Source organism: Mustela erminea, chromosome 16 (assembly GCF_009829155.1).
Source record: "Mustela erminea isolate mMusErm1 chromosome 16, mMusErm1.Pri, whole genome shotgun sequence".
Classification (NCBI taxonomy): Eukaryota; Metazoa; Chordata; class Mammalia; order Carnivora; family Mustelidae; genus Mustela; species Mustela erminea.
Genome location: NC_045629.1, coordinates 872,503 through 890,430, shown reverse-complemented (window position 1 = coordinate 890,430; position 17,928 = coordinate 872,503). Strand labels below are relative to the sequence as shown.

General features: G+C 39.0%; 1 protein-coding gene across 7 annotated transcripts in view; it reads left to right on the top strand.

Moving 5' to 3' along the window:
* The window catches only part of PRKDC (protein kinase, DNA-activated, catalytic subunit), a 243,636-nt gene that overhangs the window by 211,861 nt on the left and 13,847 nt on the right, over nucleotides 1-17,928 (top strand). For 6 of the 7 annotated variants that reach the window (XM_032316858.1, XM_032316859.1, XM_032316857.1 and 3 more), the window contains 7 exons: nucleotides 6,399-6,573; nucleotides 8,384-8,574; nucleotides 9,375-9,555; nucleotides 10,589-10,749; nucleotides 13,824-14,035; nucleotides 15,640-15,727; nucleotides 15,820-15,963. In XM_032316858.1, coding sequence (XP_032172749.1) covers nucleotides 6,399-6,573; nucleotides 8,384-8,574; nucleotides 9,375-9,555; nucleotides 10,589-10,749; nucleotides 13,824-14,035; nucleotides 15,640-15,727; nucleotides 15,820-15,963 — 1,152 coding nt within the window. Of the gene's footprint in view, nucleotides 1-6,398; nucleotides 6,574-8,383; nucleotides 8,575-9,374; nucleotides 9,556-10,588; nucleotides 10,750-13,823; nucleotides 14,036-15,639; nucleotides 15,728-15,819; nucleotides 15,964-16,670; nucleotides 17,412-17,928 lie in introns of those variants that run through there. The other variant, XM_032316864.1, reaches the window with a different exon arrangement.

Here is a 17,928-nt window from a genome sequence, read left to right as displayed (position 1 = left end):
AGAAATAGAAAACCAGAACAGACCTGTTACCAGTAAGGAGATTGAAATAGTCATCAAAAATCTCCAAACAAACAAAAGCCCAGGGCCAGGTGGCTTCCCAGGGGAATTCTACCAAACATTTAAAGAAAACTAATTCCTATTCTTCTGAAACTGTTCCAAAAAATAGAAATGGAAGGAAAACTTCCAAACTCATTTTATGAGGCCAGCATCACCTTGATCCCAAAACCAGACAAGGATCCCATCAAAAAAGAGAGCTATAGACCAATATCCTTGATGAACACAGATGCGAAAATTCTTACCAAAATACTAGCCAATAGGATTCAACAGTACATTAAAAGGATTATGCACCACAACCAAGTGGGATTTATTCCAGGGCTGCAAGGTTGGTTCAACATCCGCAAATCAATCAATGGGATACAACACATTAATAAAAGAAAGAACGAGAACCATATGATACTCTCAATGGAGAAAAACTGAAAGCTTTTCCGCTAAGGTCAGGAACATGGCAGGGATGTCCATTATCACCACTGCTATTCAGCATAGTACAGGAAGTCCTAACCTCAGCAATCAGACAACAAAAGGAAATTAAAGGCATCCAAATCGGCAAAGAAGAAGTCAAATTATCACTCTTCGCAGATGATATGATACTATATGGGGAAAACCCAAAAGACTCCACTCCAAAACTGCTAGAACTTATACAGGAATTCAGTAAAGTGTCAGGATATAAAATCAGTGCACAGAAATCAGTTGCATTTCTCTACACCAACAACAAGACAGAAGAAAGAGAAATTAAGGAGTCAATCCCACTTACAATTGCACCCAAAACTATAAGATACCTAGGAATAAACCTAACCAAAGAGGCTAAGAATCTATACTCAGAAAACTATAAAGTACTCATAAAAGAAATTGAGGAAGACACAAAGAAATGGAAAAATGTTCAATGCTCCTAGATTGGAAGAATAAATATTGTGAAAATGTCTATGCTACCTAAAGCAATCTACACATTTAATGCAATTCCTATCAAAGTACCATCCATCTTTTTCAAAGAAATGGAACAAATAATCCTAAAATTTATAGGGAACTAGAAAAGACCTCGAATAGCCAAAGGAATATTGAAAAAGAAAGCCAAAGTTGGTGGCATCACAATTCCAGACTTCAAGCTCTATTACAAAGCTATCATCATCAAGACAGCATGGTACTGGCACAAAAACAGACACATAGATCAATGGAACAGAATAGAGAGCCCCGAAATAGACCCTCAACTCTACAGTCAACTAATCTTCAACAAAGTAGGAAAGAATGTCCAATGGACAAAAGACAGCCTCTTCAATAAATGGTGTTGGGTAAATTGGACGGCCACATGCAGAAAAATGAAATTGGACCATTTCCTTACACCACACACGAAAATAGACTCAAAATGGATGAAGGACCTCAGTGTGAGAAAGGAATCCATCAAAATCCTTGAGGAGAGCACAGGCAGCAACCTCTTCGACCTCAGCCGCAGCAACGTCTTCCTAGGAACATCGCCAAAGGCAAGGGAAGCAAGGGCAAAAATGAACTATTGGGATTTCATCAAGATCAAAAGTTTTTGCACAGCAAAGGAAACAGTTAACAAAACCAAAAGACAACTGACAGAAAGGGAGAAGATATTTGCAAATGACATATCAGATAACGGGCTAGTGTCCAAAATCTATAAAGAACTTAGCAAACTCAACACCAAAAGAACAAATAATCCAATCAAGAAATGGGCAGAAGATAGGAACAGACATTTCTGCAAAGAAGACATCCAGATGGCCAACAGACACATGAAAAAGGGCTCCACATCTCTCAGCATCAGGGAAATACAAATCAAAACCACAATGAGAGACCACCTCACACCAGTCAGAATGGCTAAAATGAACAAGTCAGGAAATGACAGATGCTGGCGAGGATGCAGAGAAAGGGGAACCCTCCTACACTGCTGGTGGGAATGCAAGCTGGTGCAACCATCTGGAAAACAACATGAAGATTCCTCAAAATGTTGAAAATAGAACTACCCTACGACCCAGCAATTGCACTACTGGGTATTCACCCTAAAGATACAAACGTAGTGATCCGAAGGGGCACATGCACCCAAATGTTTATAGCAGCAATGTCTACAATATCCAAACTATGGAAGGAACCTAGATGAATGGATCAAGAAGATGTAGTATATATATATATACAATGGAATACTATGCAGCCATCAAAAGAAATGAAATCTTGCCACTTGGGATGACATGGATGGAACTAGAGGGTATCATGCTTAGTGAAATAAGTTAATTGGAGAAAGACAACTATCATATGATCTCTCTGATATGAGGAAGTGGAGATGCACGTGGGGATTTAGAGGGGTAGGAGAAGAATAAATGAAACAAGATGGGATTGGGAGGGAGACAAACCATAAGTGACTCTTAATCTCCCAAAACAAACTGAGGGTTGCTCAGGAGGGGGGGTGGGGTTATGGACATTGGGGAGGGTATGTGCTATGGTGAGTGCTGTGAAGTGTGTAAACCTGGCGATTCACAGACCTGTCCCCCTGGGGATAAAAATACATTATATGTTTATAAAAAATATATAAAATAAAGACTCAGGAGTAACCCTGGGCATTTGGTTTCCTTAGTAGACTGACAGGTGAACTTGAACGCCACTTAATGGCTTTTCTTCTTTGTGTAGGAAGCCCTGGGATAGAGGTGACCAGATAAATAAACAGTTGTTTTTTTTTTTTTTTTTAAGATTTTATTTATTTATTTGAGAGAGAGCACAAGAACGGGGGAGGCAGAGGCAGAGGGAAAAGCAGACTCTCCACTGAGCAGGGAACCCAATGTAGGACTCAATCCCAGGACCCTGGGATTATGACCTGAGCCGAAGACAAAAGCTTAATCTACTGAGCCACCCGGATTAACAGTTTTAAACACTTAAACAGTTTTAAAACACTGTTCTGATTGTAGTGAGAGAAATGATTGGAGGAAGGGCAAAGGGTTGTCCAGCCTCTGTATTACTCCAGGTAATTGATGAGGGCAGCCAATCAAGGTTAGAGTCTGAGAAGTGGAGATCAGTGGACAAGTTCAAGAAAAAGGAAGCATGGATGAGAGACACTGTGACTGGTTCTGTTCAGGAAGAGGAAGTAGGATCCCCAGGCTTCTCTGCCCGTATAGCTGAGTGTATGGGAATGCAGGAAGAATGGCAGTTTGTGGGGTGCATTTAGTTGAAGACATATTGCATGTTTGAGGCCTTTAAGACAAGCAAATTTCTATTTGCTAATTTATGCATAAGAAATCTAAAGTTCTGGAGAAAAAGAGCTGTGCTTGCAATAGAGGTCTGAAGGTGATTGGACTATCCATGGACTATCACTGAAGCCACAGGAGTGGATAAGGTGACCAGGACCAGTCGCCAAAACATACCTACAGTTTTGGGAGGAACAAAGGGAAATTTGTCCAAAAAGGAGCTGAAACTAGATGGTGACGTTAGAGGATGACCAAGAGGCTGAGCCCAGAGGGAGGGCCAGAAATCATCAGTGCCTGTTACCCAGGAGAGCAAAGGCATGCAGAAACTAAAGTGCCCTTGCATTGAGAGAAGGCTTGTGCTGACTTCAGTGAGAACTATTTCACTGGGGCAGAAGTCAGATCAGAGTGGGTAGAAGAACAGATAAGGATGGATATGCAGGGGCAGTGAGCACAGCCTGCTTCTAAGGAAGCCATGATGAGGAGAAGCAGGTGGGTTTAGGAAGAGTTTGGATTTTTAGGAAAGAGGAGACCGGGGATTTTAAAGCTTAATGGTAGGGAGAGAAAGGACATACAGAGAGGGATCATTAGTAAGATAGGATTTCTTGTGGAGTTGAAAGGGAAAGGATTCAAGCAAAGGTGAATGGGAGAACTCTGTTCTCTCTGGGCAGTAGGCCCTCTGCAGAGGCTGAGCTGAAGAGATCTGAGAATAGTGGGGGAGTGGTGGGTTATTCTGGACTGTGGTGGAGGGCCTGGTGAGCCATGGAAGAACTGTCAGTGTGGTCTCTGGTGAGTCTGAGTATAGGAGCAGAAAGGCCATGCACTTCGATGTACCCAGGAGTATGGTTTTTCCAGATGGGTGTAATACACGGACAAAGGCTGGTGACCTGAGAGTATTGCAAAGAGAGTGGTGGGAAAAGCTGGCTGGCTTAATTGCACACGGAAGGAAGTGGAAGCAGGAAGAAGGCAGGTAAAGTTACCAGAGGTTTTAAGGTTATAAAGCAAACATAGCAAGAATTTGGTGGGTAGAGTAGGTTTGTGGTCAAAATGGTGTGACTTGAGTTTAGGAATTTGGTGGTGAGGAAGTTCTGAGTAGTGATGAAGATTACAGTATAGCTAAGAAGCTGCACCCAACATTGTCAGGGGCAGTGTTGGGAAGCTACTATTCCGGCTCTTGTGATTACTGTCTAGCAAGAGAATAAGAGCTGCACTTCAACCCAACAGCATAAGATGAGTGAAGAAAAGAGAGGTCACCATGCTAGGAGAGCCCCAAGAAGAAGAGACCTTCTGCCTGGTAGGAAGGCTTGCTGGAGAAGGAGGCATTCAGATGGGGCTTTATGGAAATGGTAGGGTTTGCACTTTGAGAAGAGAAAAAGGTGCTATAGATACAAGATATATTCCAGCAAAATCATGGAGGTGAGAAGCTGGGAATTGCAATCTGCTTTCGACATGCTGGCTCAGTTGGAAGCTGTATGGAAGATTGTCTGCTGAGGGAAAAAGCCTAGAGACTGTGAAGTCTCAAACTAGGAAAGTTGTGGTAGGAATGCAAACAATGTGAAAGATGCTCTAGAAGTGAGGTAAGAGTCCAGAGATAGGAAGTATTATGGAGAAGATGCAGCTGAGGAAGGCTCAGATTTTTAGCCTACATAGTTGAAAGGATAGTGAAGAACAAGACATGGGTTTGATGAAAACGTCTTTTGAAATTTGGTAAAGAAGAATTAAAAGACATCCATATAACAACCAAACAAATAAAAAATAGATAAGTTATACATCAAAATTTAGAAATTCCTGTTCCTCCCAAGAACACACTCAAAAAAGTGATCGGACCACCCATACACATTTGAGAAAATAATTGGGAAATCATGTATCTGATAAAGGTCTACTATCCAGAACACATAAAGAACTCTTTATAACTGAACAACAAAAACTCAATCCAACTTAAAAAATGGGCTAAGGGGCGCCTGGGTGACTCAGTGGTTTAAGCCTCTGCCTTCGGCTCAGGTCATAGTCTCAGGGTCCTGGGATCAAGCCCCGCATCGGGCTCTCTGCTCAGCAGGGAGTCTGCTTCCCCCTCTCTCTGCCTGCCTCTCTGCCTACTCGTGATTTCCATCAAATAAATAAATAAATAATCTTTAAAAAAAAAAAAAAATGGGCTAAGAATTCTAAGTAGACATTTCTCCAAAGCAGATATACAGATGGTTAACAAGCACATGAAAAGATGTTCATGTTATTAGTTATTAGGAAAATGCAAATTGAAACCACACAAGATACCACTTCACACCCACTGTAATCAAAGAGACTGCTCAAACAAATATTGGTGAAGATGTGGAGAAATTGGAACCCTCATACACTGATGATGGGAATGTAAAATGGTACAGATGCTGTGGAGAACAAGTCTGACATTTCCTCAAAAAGTTAAACATAGAGTTACCATGTGATCCACCATTTCAACTCGTAGGTATATGGGAGAAGTGAAAGTGTATGTCCACACAGAAATTTGTGCATAGATATTTACAGCAATATTATTCAAAATAGCCAAAAGGTGGAGGCAACCCCAAAAGCTATCAATAGATGAATGGATAAATAAAATGTGCTCTATCCATGCAACAGAATATTATTCAGCCGTGTGAAGGAATAAAGTGTGAATACACACTGTAACTTGGGCAAACCTAGAAAAGACTATGCTAAGTGAAAGAAGACAGATAAAATCACCACGTTTCTGATTTCATTGATAGGAGATGTCCAGAATCGGCAAATCCATAGAGATAGAAAGTAGTTTAGTGTTTGCCATGGCTGGAGGGAATGGGGAGCAAATTGTTTCTTTTTGAATTGATTAGATGTTCTGGAACTAGATAGTAGTGATGGTTGCCCAACTTTGTAAATTTACTAAAAGACAGAACTGTATACACTTGAAATGTGAATGCTTTCCCCATGAAAATTAAAAAGACATGTGTCTCTCTCTGTCAAATAAATAAATAAAATCTTTTTTAAAAATACATTTACACAATTTAAACTGAGGAGATGGATTTACTGCTTTCAGGTGAGTTGTGTCATGCAAAAAGGGAAGAAGGCCAGTTAAAAATTTCTGTCAAATGTTTTATTTTTATTTCTAAGTGATCACCTGTGTATTATCTTACCACTTTCTTTCTTCTATAGCACAATTTCTCACTTGCCATGAAACTACTGAAGGAGCTTCATAGAGAGTCAAAAGCAAGAGATGACTGGCAGATGCAGTGGGTGCAGAGCTACTGCCGGCTCAGCCATAGCCGGAGCCAGGGCCAGACTTGCCCTGAGCAGATTCTCACAGCGCTGAAAACAGTCTCCTTATTGGGTACTGGACTATTCTTTTCTATAGAAATAAGTTCAGTGGCACTATTTTATATTATGTCTCTGTGTCTTTTAAAACTTATTTTGATGCTTTATCTGACATTTGGGAATTAATTTTTGTAATAATTTTATTAAATATTTGGAGCCAAGGACTTTGCATCCTATTAATGCTGTGGAATGTGGTTCTTGGAGATTTTCTTTATTGATCAAATAAAATTGAAATTAAAATTTTTTCTGTAATATTTATGCAAATTATGGGTCTCATAGTTTAATTATTTTGAAAACCTTGTTTACTTACAAGAATTGCCTTTTAAAAAATTGAATATGAAACATCTTTTTCCTCCTCAGCTTTTCTTTTCTTTTTTTTTTTTTTTAACATTGCCTTCAAAACTGAGGGGAGAAAAAGAATTCACTATGTGAGTTTTGGGTTCACTCCACCTGTTTTGCTGCCCTCTGTCCCGGGGTATATAGCAGCAATATTATTGACCATGCTGACAACCAAATTCCCAAGTTGGACTCTTCAGTAAGACAGGGAATTATATCAGACTATTAGTCTCAGTAAAAATGCAAATAGGAGAAGCACGCTCTCCATATTTATCAGGAGCAGAAAATCATCGTTATGTTTGCTTAAATATTTTTAGGAGTTTTGGGTGGGAGGAATGGAGGAGAGGAAAAGGAGTTGGCTGATACTAAGATAATATTAGTACTCCTAATATTAGGGGCGCCTGGGTGGCTCAGTGGGTTAAAGCCTCTTTGTTTCAGGTCATGATCCCAGGGTTCTGGGATCAAGCCCCGCATAGGGCTCTCTGCTCAGCAGGGAGCCTGCTTCCTCCTCTCTCTCTGCCTGCCTCTCTGCCTACTTGTGATCTCTGTCAAATAAATAAAATCTTTAAAAAAAAAAAATACTAATCCTACAGTTTTAGTAGTCATCATATGGCTGTAGTTTTTAACTGTCTTGTGAAATAATAGGGCCAGTAGTTTTGAACATGTATCTGAGGGTAATCTGGCAGAGAATTTTCACAGATGGATGAGCAGGGTAGAATGGTTGATTGGACTTGCGGGGTGACAGCCCCTTCTCTTTGTACCCTTCTTGTACCCTCTGCAAGCCGCAGGCTTGACCAGGGCTTCCTTCCCCAAAGCCATAGTAAGACATTAGAACTAGACCTTTACGTGCAGCAGCATCTGTTGCTTTATCAGCTATAAATCACAGTAGCAATTAAAAAATCTAATCTGGGGTGCCTGGGTGGCTCAGTGGGTTAAGCCGCTGCCTTCAGCTCAGGTCATGATCTCAGGGTCCTGGGATCGAGTCCCGCATTGGGCTCTCTGCTCAGCAGGGAGCCTGTTTCCTCCTCTCTCTCTCTCTGCCTGCCTCTCTGCCTACTTGTGATCTCTCTCTGTCAAATAAATAAATAAAATCTTTAAAAAAAAAAAAAAAAATCTAATCTGGTTTTTAATGTATATGCACAAATGCATTAAAAAGAGACATTTTCTTTCCTTTATAATGGATTTAGGTACTTTGACAAAATGCAGAATGATGGTACTTGAATAAAAGTTTATTCAGTGTTTTAATTGCCTTAGCCTCTATAGACTTTGCTGTAGTCACTGCTAACAAAGAACATTTTTTCATTCATATGAGTTCAAGAAATTCCCTAACCACTGTATGAAGCCAGTTTCTTATAGTTAGAAGATTTATTTTAAATTTTTAATAGAAAACAACTTCTGTACACTATGAGTATCCTTTTTTTTAAATTTATGACATCCATTTATTTCTGAGAAAATCATCTGTGTTTATGTGTATGTTTTTAATCCAACAGGTGAGAGCACATCAAGTTACATAAGCAAAAATGTTCTTGCTTTCCATGATCAGAATATTCTTTTGGGTACAACATACAGAATCATAGCTGAGGCTCTCATCAGGGAGCCAACCTGCCTCGCTGAAATCGAGGAAAGCAAGGCTAGAAGAATTTTGGATCTTTCTGGATCCAGTACAGAGAATGCAGAAAAGGTAATGAATACTGGAAGAGTAAACTTTTTATGTTTGTGTGTTGTACGTCTCCAATGTGCAGCCTTCTGACTACACAAAAGAAATAATGAGAAATGATGATTGCTTTGTGTTTTGAGAATGTATTTGACAGTTATACAGCCAAGTTTCTTATGTGGAAAACTGACATACTCAATTGTTTCCTGTTTATTTGAATGATACAGATTGTTTCAGTATTAGAAGTGAAAAATTTGTGTTGGATTGATGTGGACAGTTCTTCCAAGAATTTTGCTAATGGATTTCACCACCAGTTGCCATCCAGACGTCCCATTATTTTGTGGAGCAAATCAGCCTTTTCCACTTTTTTATGTAGTGTCTGCTTTGCCTAGCTTTTCTCAGATGATTTTGTATTTTCCTCTCCTCATCTCCCTGTGCCTACTTCACTTTAGTTGTTAGCCTTGCCTTCTTCCTCCTCAGTGTTACTACCCAACATCTGAGCAGGGTGGTGAGGATAAAGTGCCAACTTCCATCTCTTCTTCAGTTTCTGACAGGCTACATGATCCCCCATTGATCTTTGGTGCCAATTCTGCATGACTAGTGGACCTTCTGGGTTTTAAAAGTACTGAGGATTATACTGAAATCACTCACTCTTTCACAATCAGGGCAGACAGACTCCCTTTTCCATTTAACCAGCTTTCTGTGTTATCTCATGGCTCACAAATTACAAGTATTCTTTCTTTGTCATCACAAGTCTAAAGTAGAGTTCTTCCAGAAAACTTAAGCTGCACTCACAGGTTCACAATTGAGACATCTGTGAATTCCAGGTGATCACAGGTCTGCACCAGAGAGCGTTCCATCACCTTTCTGAGGCCGTGCGGATAGCTGAGGAGGAGTCCCAGCCTTCCCTCATGGGCCAGGGTCCTGTAGCCAGCCTGACAGATGCTTACATGACGCTGGTGGATTTCTGTGACCAGCAGCTCCGCAAGGAGGAGGAGAGTGCATCAGGTGGGTCACAAAAGGAAAAATCATTTAGTTTGTAACATTGTGTTAGCCAAAACCTTAAGACTTCTGTAGATACTTTGTTTCCTGTTTGCTTGTTTTTATTTTTTTTTTTTAAAGATTATATTTGACAGAGAGAAGGGGGCATGGGCACTTGAGTGGATGGAGGTGCAGAAGGGGAGGGAGAGAGGGAATCTCAAACAGACTTCCAAGTTGAGCTTGGAGCCAGACTTGGGCTCTATCCCATGACCCTGAGATGATGACCTGAGCCAAAATCAAGAGTCAGATGCTCATCTGACTGAACCACTCAGGAGCATCTGCATCTTAGGTTTTTGTCTGTCTGTTTGTTTGTTTAAGATTTTATTTATTTATTTATTTATTTATTTATTTATTTATTTGACAGACGGAGATCACAAGTAGACAGAAAGGCAGGCAGAGAGGGGTAGCGGGAAGGAGGCTCCTTGCTGAGCAGACAGCCCGATGTGGGGCTCGATTCTGGGATCCTGAGATCATGACCTGAGCCGAAGGCAGCTTTAACCCACTGAGCCACCTAGGCACCCTTGTATCTTGGGTTTTTAAATGACAGTTATTCTGAGAAAAGTCTTGTCTTTTTAAGAAGCAACAGCATCTTCAAGCAACATGACCTGCATATAAACAGTCACACTATCTTTCCATTTGCTTATAGTTTCTACATTTTACTTGTAGCTTTGGTAATATTGGCTATGTGGCCTGCCTCTTGCTCTTGAAAAAAATTCAGTAACCAGCAGCTGTTCAGTGTTCCCTCTGGCCCAAGAAGGAAACGGTGCTGCATACAGAATGCATATTCCAGTGAAGAATTCAGCTTCAAGATGGAAGCTTTTACATATGGCCCAAAACTGCATCTGGTGTTTGTTGATCTAAAGTACTTGTTAAAAGAGAACAGTGACATATTACAAAATAGAAGCCCAAAGGGAAATGTAGTCATTTGTTAAATTTATAGTTTATGTATGTGTAAGTGGGTATACTGACCGTTTTTTTCCTTCTCTCCTGTCCTTTGTAGTTACTGAGTCTCTAGAACTACAGACGTATCCAGCCGTTGTGGTAGACAAAATGTTGAAAGCTTTAAAATTGCATTCCAGTGAAGCCAGGCTGAAGTTTCCCAGACTACTGCAGATTATAGAACTATATCCAGAGGAGACCCTGAGCCTAATGACAAAAGAGGTTAGTGTCTATATTCTAATGAAGAGAACTTTACAGAGCTTAAAGACATGTTTCTGTTTATATCTAAACACATTAATATGTGCAATGCATATATTACAGGTTTTCCTAACCAGCATTGCATTTTACTATATTCTGAGACTGTAGGTAATTTAAAGCTGAATAAAAGGGTGTTTACATTTACCCATTTTCTTCTGTGGGTGTTGATAAGAACACTGTGTCTGCCTCAGGAAGAGGAGGAGATATGTTTGGGACAAGGCGGGAATTTTCTATAGCACAATTTGCTGTCCAGAATGACTAAGCTGTAGTCTGGAACATCTGTTGGTGCCTTATGCTCAGTTTATTATTTATCTCAGGGAGAGGGAGTATGTTTCAGCTGGCATCCCACCCCCGGTGACTACAGTGCCTGCTGGCAGCACCATGTTCATGAGGATCCTGAGGCCTTCAAGTGTGCGGTGAGCAGCTAGGGGGTGCAGGCACAACCCCACAGTGTTCTGCTCACCACTTGTGGGTCCCGCACAGGCCTCTCCCAAAACGAAGCTGCATCATCCTACTATCTTTCTGTCATTTGAGCCATCTGAAAGACTCCTTAATGACTTCTGTAGGTGTTTAACTGCACAATAGGGCCAGGCTTTGAGTTGTTACACAACAGTTCAAAAGGGTAACATAGCACTCTGTTGGCTTTATGTAATAAATTTTTAAACAGTGCTGGTTTCTGAGCTGTGGAGACTGAGTGCCTGGCAGGGCTTTACTACACACTCCGACCCTCTTGTGGATTTAGAAGGATGGGATTTTCTCAGTAGGTCCTAAAAAAGAGATTAAAGTAACTTCAGAAGTGTAGTAGATACATGTGTGTATGTTTTTCTTAAAGATTAGTGAAGAAATCATTAAATTATAATTTTAGTTTTCCCAAAATAATATTTATATATGATGAAGATAGCATTTCGAATTTGTGAGGAAATAAATGGAATGTACATTCAATGTTGTTATGGCACCAGGGAGTCATTTGAGATGGGGAACTAACCTTTATTGATCACTCCCTTTGAGCTATGTGGACCGATGCTTTTTATCCCCACATTTTTTGCTCTTTACTCATTTAATAGATGAAAGTAGGAAGCTTGCCATGTTCACTCCTTATACCAACATTCCAAGTGGATCAGATTTTATCTTAAAATTAACACATTAAAAAGCTCTCTTTTTTCTGTAAAAAGACAAAATCCAGAAACTATAAAGGAAAAGAATCAGCACTTCCTTGCAGGGGAAAAAAACAAAAAACAACAATATATATGAAGTTTAAAAAAAAAAAAACTGCCAGAAAAAATATTTGCAACATGTATTAGAGACAAAGAGCTGGTGTCTCCCTCTAAAAAAAAAAAAAAATAGACCAGTAGAAAGTGGTCAGAGGAAATGCATGCATGATTTAATATGTAAGGAGAATAAAGCTAGACCATTTACCCTCACTAATAAAGAAACATGAAAATTAAAATTAGATCTTTTTCACCTCTCAGATTGACAATAAATTTTTAAAATTGTCTTTTGTGTTGGATTTTGTAAAGTAGTCAACTGTGAATATACTATTTTTAAATTGAATATATAGTTGACATAACAATACCATAAGTTTCAGGCATGCAGTATAATGATTGAGCAATTCTGTCCATTACTTAGGGCTCATCATGACAAGTGTAGTAACCATCTGTCATTATACAGTATTATTACAGTATTGGTGGCTGTATTACCTATGGTATACTTTATATCCCCGTGACTTATTTATTTTATAACTGGAAGTTTGTACTTCTTAATCCCCATCAACTATTTTGCTTATCCTGGCTCATCTGTCTCCTCTGGAAACCACTAGTTTATTGGCTGTATTAATGAGTCTGTTTCTGTTTCTTGTTTGTTCATTTGTTTTTTATGCCACATAAGTATATTTGTCTTTCTTTGTCTGACTTATTTCACTTAGCATAATACCTACTGGGTCCATCCATGTATTCACACATGGCAAGATTTCATTCTTACATAAACCACATTTTCATCATCCATTCATCTATTCATGGACACTTGGGTTGCTTTTATATATTAGCTATTGTAAATAATGCTGCAATAAACATGAGGGTGCAAATATCTTTTTGAGTTTATGTTTTTGTTTTCTTTGAGTAAATACCTAGAAGTAGAATGACTGAATTGTATGGTGTTTCTATTTTTAACTTTCTGAGCAATCTCCATACTGTTTTCTACAGTGGCTGCATCAATTTACATTACCACCAAAAGTACACAAGGGTTCCCTTTTCTCCACAACCTCACCAACACTTGTTGTTTTTTGTTTTTGGATACCAGCTATTCTGGTAGGCGTGATATTTCATGGGGTTTTGATTTGCATTTCCCTGATGATGAGTGATAACGAGCATCTTTTCATGTGTCTGTCGGCCATCTGTATGTTTCTTTGGAAAAATGTTTACTCAGGTCTTATGCCTATTTTTAATCAGATTTTTTTTGTATTGAATTATATGAGTTTCCATTATGCTTTTAAGAATGAAAATTTGAAAAATCCTTTCAGAGGGAAATCTAGCAATTTTTTTTTTTTAACAATTGTTAGTGTTCACACAGTAATTATACTTCTAGAAATTTATCCTGTGGGCACACATAGCACAAATACAATGAGATAAACATGTAGAAATGTTCATTGTAGCATTATCTATAATAGCAAAACTTGGAAAATACCCTAAAAATTCATTATACAGCAGTAATTAAATAAAATGGAATGCTATCCAACTGTTAAAAAGAATGAGGTACATCTATCCATTCACCTAAGAAAAACCAGCAACAGTATATCTAGTCTGATTCCATTCTTGCAAAGAACAGATATTTGTGTACATACATACAAAACATCTAGAAGAATGGAATGGTGCTTCAGTGGAATAAGAACTAAGAAGGCTGAGGGAGAGAAGATGTTTTATTTTAGACTTACTTCTGTATGCTTCTGATTATAGATATATTTTATATTGGGCACACAATACTTTCACAATAAAACAGTGCTAAAAGTTGTATTCATTATTAAGTTGCAGTTCTCTGTGTTTTAGATTTCTTCCATTCCTTGCTGGCAGTTCATTGGCTGGATCAGCCATATGGTGGCCTTACTGGACAAAGAGGAAGCTGTTGCTGTCCAGCATACTGTGGAAGAGATTGCTAATAACTATCCACAGGCAATTGCCTACCCCTTTATAATAAGTAGTGAAAGCTATTCCTTCAAAGATACTTCTACTGGCCATAAGAATAAGGAGTTTGTTACAAGGTGGGTTGATCAAATACTATAGGTTTTAAACTGTATGATAAAAGCAAACACATGGGGGCTCAGTCAGTGGAGCACATGACTGGTCTTGGGGTCCTGAGGTCAAGCCCCATGTTGGGCATAGAGTTCACTTAAGAAAAAGATAAATAAAACACATAGAAGCTTGTGTTTGTCTTCAAATTAATTAGAGCTGTCATTAAAAAATAGAAAATCTTAGACATCTCTTTGTTGAATATATCTACCCCAGGTATGTTATTTATCACAGAACTTTTTCCTTTATTTTTTTTTTTAAGATTTTATTTATTTGAGAGAGAGAGTGAGAGAGAGAAAGTATGAGTCGGGGGAGGGTCAGAGGGAGAAGCAGACTCCCCGCTGAGCTGGGAGCCTAATATGGGACTCAGTCCAGTCACTGCTTAAGCTGAAGGCAGATGCTTAACCCACTGAGCCACCCGGTGCCCCCCTTCTTTTTTTTTTTTTTTTTTTTCCTTTTTAAAGTTAACTTTATGCCCAGTGTGGGGCTCCAGCTTGTAACCTAGAGATCAAGAGTTGCATGCTCTACTGACTGAGCCAGACATGTGCCCCTGAATTTCTTTCCTTTTATAAAATACTTTTCATCTTAGAATGTTATTCATGAAAATTCTGTCCTTATAATAGTAAGAGTTGACAGTAATCAGTTGATTGAGGCAGACAGATAAGATGCTTTTTGAAATCAGTTCCTGAAATTGTTCTTTAATTCAAAATACCTGGGAAGCCCCTCTTACTAAGTAAGCTGCCTGAAGTGCCATCCTTTTCATTTTATCATTTGATTTGTAAGTGCAGATATAACTAGCAATGACAAACTAGTTTTGCAAGAATACTTGGTAAATACATGGTGTTTCGGGCATTCTCTGTTTGTTTGTTTGTTTTTTTGTCATGAGCTCATTTATCTTACTAGAGTGTTTCTGGGAAGGTAAGAGTAAGACACCATTTTTGTCATGGTTTTTGGATGGGTTGGCTGCTGTAAGTCCATCTGCCACCGATGGTGCCCGGCCCACCCCTGGGTCTCTCAACATAGTCAACTACAACATGATTAATTTTTTTTTTCTATTTTTTAAGAAAAAAGAAGGGCATCTGAGTGGCTCAGTTGGTTGAGCGTCCAACTCTTTATCTTAGCTCAGGTCATGATCTGAGGGTCGTGGGATCGAGACCCCAGAGTCAGGCTCCTTGCTCAGTTGGGAATCTGCTGGAGATTCTCTCTTTCCCTCTGCCCCTCTTCCACTTTATGCATGTGTTCTTTCTCCCAAATAAATAAATCTTAAAACAAAAAAAGAGAAAGGTTTGAAAGCATGTTGAGAAAGTGGCCTTTTCTTTCATAACATAATTTCAGAAACCGTATGTATCAAATTGTGTACATTAAAATGTCAACAACATTTGCAAAGAGATTTGCTTTCCCTTTATCTGAGAAGCTCAACTCTTGATAGACTGTATGCTTTGTACTTCATCTAATATTGAACAAAGTTTTAAAATTGTTCTTTCCCTAGACTATTAGTTGGTAATAATATAATTTTATATATGAATATAAATAATTATACGTAAATAAACTGTGGGCCTTGGTAATTGTTTTATAGGATTAAAATTAAGTTGGATCAAGGAGGAGTGATTCAAGATTTTATTAGTGCCCTAGAACAGCTCTCTAATCCTGAAATGCTCTTTAAGGTAATGTAATAGCTTCTAGTTCATAAAACATAGATTTTGGATAAAACCTCCTTGCAGTCAACTTGGTTGTTCTTTTTTTTTTTTCTTCCCAGGATTGGATTGATGATATGAAAGTCGAACTGGCAAAAACCCCTGTTAATAAAAAAAACATTGAAAAGATGTATGAAAGAATGTATGCAGCCTTGGGAAACCCAAGGGCTCCAGGCCTTGGGGCTTTCAGAAAGCGGTTTATTCAGGTATGGATTGGTGGCAGCCTGACTTTATAATAATGTAATCATTGTGAAGATCAATATTTATATTTGATGGTTTGTTAATAATCCTGGTTTTAAAATGTCTATTAAAGTTGTAAACTTATCTTCAGATCTAATGCTTTTGGTGAGATAGTGATGCACATATTTAGGTCAGATAGTGGCAGGTGGGGCAATAGATAAAACCATGGGGCTTTTATTGCATTCTGTTCTTCATGCTCAGATTTTTAGATTTGAAGGTTACATGTGGCTCAATATATTTGTTAACTTTTTAATTTAAATTTTATTAGTTAACATATAGTGCAGTATTGGTTTCTGGGGTAGAATTCAGTGGTTTGCTTACATACAGCACCAAGTGCCCTCCTTTATGCTGTAGTTTAATGTTTTTCATTCTCCTAATTATTTGAATGTTGGATTAAGAAAGCACTTGTAGAGGCGCTGGGTGGCTCAGTGGTTAAAGCCTCTGCCTTCGGCTCAGGTCATGATCCCAGAGTCCTGAGATCCAGCCCCACATCGGGCTCTTTGCTCAGCAGGGAGCCTGCCTCCCCCTCTCTCTCTCTGCCTGCCTCGGCCTACTTGTGATCTCTGTCAAATAAATAAATAAAATCTTAAAAAAAAAAAAAAAGAAAAGAAAAAGAAAATACTTGCATTGTGTACAAGTTGATGACCATTTTGAGCCCTTCCCTCTGTCCAAGGCATACTCCTAGATGCTATAGGACATACAAAGAGAAGACGGACCCAGTTCCTGTATTCAGAGGGATGTCTGACAAATGCAGTATGTAAAAATTGTGGCTTGAGAACAAATATGATACATGAAATCTGTTTCTAAAGTTGTTCTAGAGTTGAAAGGAAGAGAACATGCCTCAGTTTGGAGGGAATCAGGAAACCCCTTGGAGCCAGTGGAGATAAAAATGAACCTTGAGATGTCCAGATTTCACAGCACCGTGCATTGTGCTTGTTGCTCCCTTTAAGTGGGTTTACCTTCTCTCTTTCCATCTGGAGAACTCACCCTTAGAGACTTGGCTTATGCATTGTTTCTACTGCAGAGCCTTCCCTGAACCTCCTTCCCCAATAAGAACTAGGTACTCTTTCTCTGTTGTGTAACATACCTTATATACAACTCTATTAGCATTAATCACTGATTTTTCTAATTTTTATTAAATTAACTTTGTTTAATAAACTTCAAGAAATATAAGAGCATAAAGAGAAATCCTGGTATTCATATTGCCAGAGTTCTCAAGTTTCACAGTCTCCAGTACAAAGGAGGATCTTTGTCTCTTCTGGGTTTTTTTGTAAATAACTGTTTTATTAAGATATAATTCATATACCCTATAATCTATCTATTTGAAGTATACAATGCTATAGTTTTTATTATATTTACAGTTATGTAAGTATTACACATAAGTTTTAGAACATTATCCTTTTTTAAAAGGTTTTTTGTTAAGATTTTATTTATTTATTTATTTGAGAGGGATTGAGAGAGAGAATGAGAGCACTAGACAGAGAGTGAGCACAAGCGATGGGCAGGGGCAGGCAGAGGGAGGAGAAGCAGGCTCCCTACTGATCAGAGAGCCCAGTGCAGGGCTTGATCCTAGGACCCCAGGATCATGACCTGAGCCAAAGGGAGATGTTTAACCAACTGAGGCACCCAGGTGCCCCATTTTTGAGATTTTACTTATTTATTTGAGAGAGAGTGAGAGCAAGCATGAGCTGGGGATGCGGGGCTGAGGGCAGAGAGAGAAGTAGAATCCCTGCTGAGCAGGGAGCCTGATGTGGGGCTTGATCCCAGAACCCTGAGATCGTGACCTGAGCTGAAATCATCTGCTTAACCAATTGAGCCACCTGGGCACCTAGAACATTTTTATCACCCCTAAAAGCACATACCTGTTAGGAGTTACTCTCAATCCCCCACCTCCTGTCATGCTAAGCAACCACTAAAGTACTTTCTGTTTC